Here is a 207-nt window from a genome sequence, read left to right on the forward strand (position 1 = left end):
ACCACATCGGGGGGTGGGAACCCCCCCCCCCCCCTGGCCAGCCTGGTCCAGCCCAGGGTCCAGCCTGTTCCAGGCCTTTGAGGACGGGGAGGAGAGAGCAGCACAGCACGGCCGAGGGAGGAGAGCTTACACCATCTGGTCGATGATCTGCTTGAGGTACTGGAAGTCGGCGTAGTCTCCGGACGCCCCCAGCATGGTGGTGTCGTT

At 65.7% G+C, this 207-nt stretch overlaps 1 protein-coding gene across 1 annotated transcript in view; it reads right to left on the bottom strand.

Annotated features, from left to right (window-relative positions):
• Positions 1-201, bottom strand: part of PSMB4 (proteasome (prosome, macropain) subunit, beta type, 4) — a gene marked incomplete at its 5' end in the record, with an annotated part of 1,617 nt that extends 1,416 nt beyond the window's left edge. The window contains one exon of the mRNA XM_010185500.1: positions 131-201. Coding sequence (XP_010183802.1) covers positions 131-201 — 71 coding nt within the window. The remainder of the gene's footprint in view (positions 1-130) is intronic.
• Positions 202-207: the final 6 nt, after the last annotated feature.

The sequence above is a fragment of the Mesitornis unicolor genome, unplaced genomic scaffold (assembly GCF_000695765.1).
Source record: "Mesitornis unicolor isolate BGI_N332 unplaced genomic scaffold, ASM69576v1 scaffold13525, whole genome shotgun sequence".
Classification (NCBI taxonomy): Eukaryota; Metazoa; Chordata; class Aves; order Mesitornithiformes; family Mesitornithidae; genus Mesitornis; species Mesitornis unicolor.